The following is a 2,355-nucleotide window of genomic DNA, read 5'->3' on the forward strand; positions in this document are numbered from 1 at the left end:
TGGATTAATTTTTTCGTTGCACTACCGTTGATATGGGCATCAAATAAAGGGACTTGGAGAGTGGAAAGCGATAAACTAACTGTGTTGATTCCAGATTAATGATGATGGACGTCACGAGGTAGTGGATTAATTTTTTCGTTGCACTACCGTTGATATGGGTATCAAATAACGGGACTTAGAGAGTGGAAAGCGACAAACTAACTGTGTTGATTCCAGATTAATGATGATGGACGTCACGAGGTAGCGGATCAATTTTTTCGTTGCACTACCGTTGATGTGGGTATCAAATAACGGGACTTGGAGAGTGGAAAGCGACAAACTGACTGTGTTGATTCTAAATTAATTATGAGGGACGTCACGAGCTAGTGGATCACTTTAATGTTAATTCTAAATTAGTTTAATTGATTGAGTTTTCATAACTTTTAGTGAAGTAAATGTTGAAAGATATATTTTATTTTATTTACTTGTTTATGACAATAAGTAATTGGATGGGATGCCGAAGATATGCGGGCCGTGACCGAGGTCAAATGTGAACTTTTTATTTATTTTAATTTTAAGTTTTTTTACATTAGTGAAATAAATAGAGTGAAATAAATTCTTCGACTAAGATAAAAAAAAGTTTTGCTAAATTGAATATTTGATTAAGAAAAATGAAAATTTATGAAAATAAAAAAAATATCTAAAAAAACTTATGAATAATTGATAGAGTAATCGTATACCGAGTTTTACCCCATCAGCGCACGAAAATGTTGTCAATATTTCAAGAGCCTTAGTCTTTTTTAGAATTATATGCAAAATATAAAATGTTTTTACAAATCGGTAGTGACTTTTATCCCCATCATTAGAGTCTTTTGTCTTATGCGTAAGTACATATTAATGCATTTATGACACTTGACATAGATAAAACTATAGCGTATATATGCTCTCATTAAATGCGCATAAAGGGAATGTTGTTTCAAGCAGGGGTAAAATTTTGTAAAAATATTGCACAACTATTGTGTTATATACATGTTCAGAATTCACAAAAAGCAAGAAACATTAACGAAAATTATAGACCTAGAGTACAATATATGGCGATCTGAAATTATGTATAATGTATTTGTCGGAAGAAAACAACAACGAAAATATGACAAATGATTTCGATTCCGATTCCGATTCCGATTGTTTGACTGTGTTTTTGCTTACCATCCGAGAAGAAAACTTTCAATGAAAGTTCGCTAGAATGGTGTCATGTAAGACCACGTTTAACATACATAAGTAATGTAAATTTCAGATCTTTGTATTATCATCAGTTTTATATATTATATGATAAGTAAGTGAAAGTAAACGATTTTCGTAATGTTATCATAATATTAATTTATTTGATGATTGATATTGAAAACAGAAAAGACATAAGAAAAAAAAAAAAAAAAAGGAGAAGAAAAAGAAGATAGAAGCAATCATCCTTTAAAGTCAAATAATGCCGTCATTTATTTGAATGGCTGCGTTGGGAGAATTTTCCATTTAAGCTGTCCGCTGCAGCAACTGACACTTTGCCCTTTGCGGGTAATCGCAAACCTGCGGAGGATTACAATTCGAATTATATGTAATTTTAAATGTATTTTCATGATTGATCTTTGCATAGATTTCACATATGCTGTTACTGCTGGCACTGCAAGACCCGGCATACAGTGCAAACACTTACCTTTCGGCGGCTATTAAAGTGTAAATCTACGGGGCAAGAGTAGAGTAGAGCTACACCGCGAACACATTCGTAAAACTGGCTGCAATTTGTAGGCGATGGATATAACAATGCAAACGAATCATCCGCTTGCTGAACAGGACACACAAATGTACTTTCGGCCACAGATAAACAACAGGCCACAATAAGTAACAGCCCAATACCGTTGATCATATTTAAAGTATTAAATTGCATTTTTCTTTATATATATATATATATTTATATTTATTTTTTTTTTTTGTTACTTTTCTAGGTTTGTCCTTTTTGTTTTGTCTTTTTTCGCTTTTGTTTGTGTTTTTTTGCTTCTTTCTACATGAAAATTGCGTTTATTAATGAATGCGGTTATGTAAAAAACTACCAAAGAAGTTGACCTTGCACGAAACACTGCAATTGTTCAAGTGTCGTTTGAATGCTTTTTATTTGAAAATTTTCTCATTTACTTTATAGATAACTTCTTTTATCTACCATTGTTTGTTTTTCTAATGCATTTGCGTATCTATGCGAATTTTCGGATGTCAGTTAGTTAGTTAGTTAGTGTGAACACTTACTTCTTCTTCCACTTATAATTAATAGAATTCTTAGTCAGTCTTTTTCAGAATGTTTTGTTTTCTTCTCTTTGCATATATAGCTGCTGT

General features: G+C 32.0%; 1 protein-coding gene across 1 annotated transcript; it reads right to left on the bottom strand.

Annotated features, from left to right (window-relative positions):
* Positions 1–1,367: 1,367 nt before the first annotated feature.
* Positions 1,368–2,122, bottom strand: LOC119632335 (peritrophin-1-like). Its single transcript, XM_038025185.1, has 2 exons — positions 1,685–2,122; positions 1,368–1,557 (listed from the first exon to the last, which is right to left on the bottom strand). Exons 1-2 carry the CDS (start codon positions 1,913–1,915, stop codon positions 1,504–1,506), a joined length of 285 nt encoding a protein of 94 aa, XP_037881113.1. The 5' UTR covers positions 1,916–2,122; the 3' UTR covers positions 1,368–1,503.
* Positions 2,123–2,355: the final 233 nt, after the last annotated feature.

This window comes from Glossina fuscipes, unplaced genomic scaffold (genome assembly GCF_014805625.2).
Source record: "Glossina fuscipes isolate IAEA_lab_2018 unplaced genomic scaffold, Yale_Gfus_2 1, whole genome shotgun sequence".
NCBI classification, from domain to species: domain Eukaryota; kingdom Metazoa; phylum Arthropoda; class Insecta; order Diptera; family Glossinidae; genus Glossina; species Glossina fuscipes.

Coding starts and splice junctions, on each gene's coding strand:
- LOC119632335 (XM_038025185.1), bottom strand. CDS start 1,915: ATGCAATTTAATACTTTAAATATGATCAACGGTATTGGGCTGTTACTT. Junction 1,558..1,684: donor ACTTTAATAGCCGCCGAAAG/GTAAGTGTTTGC, acceptor AATCCTCCGCAG/GTTTGCGATTACCCGCAAAG.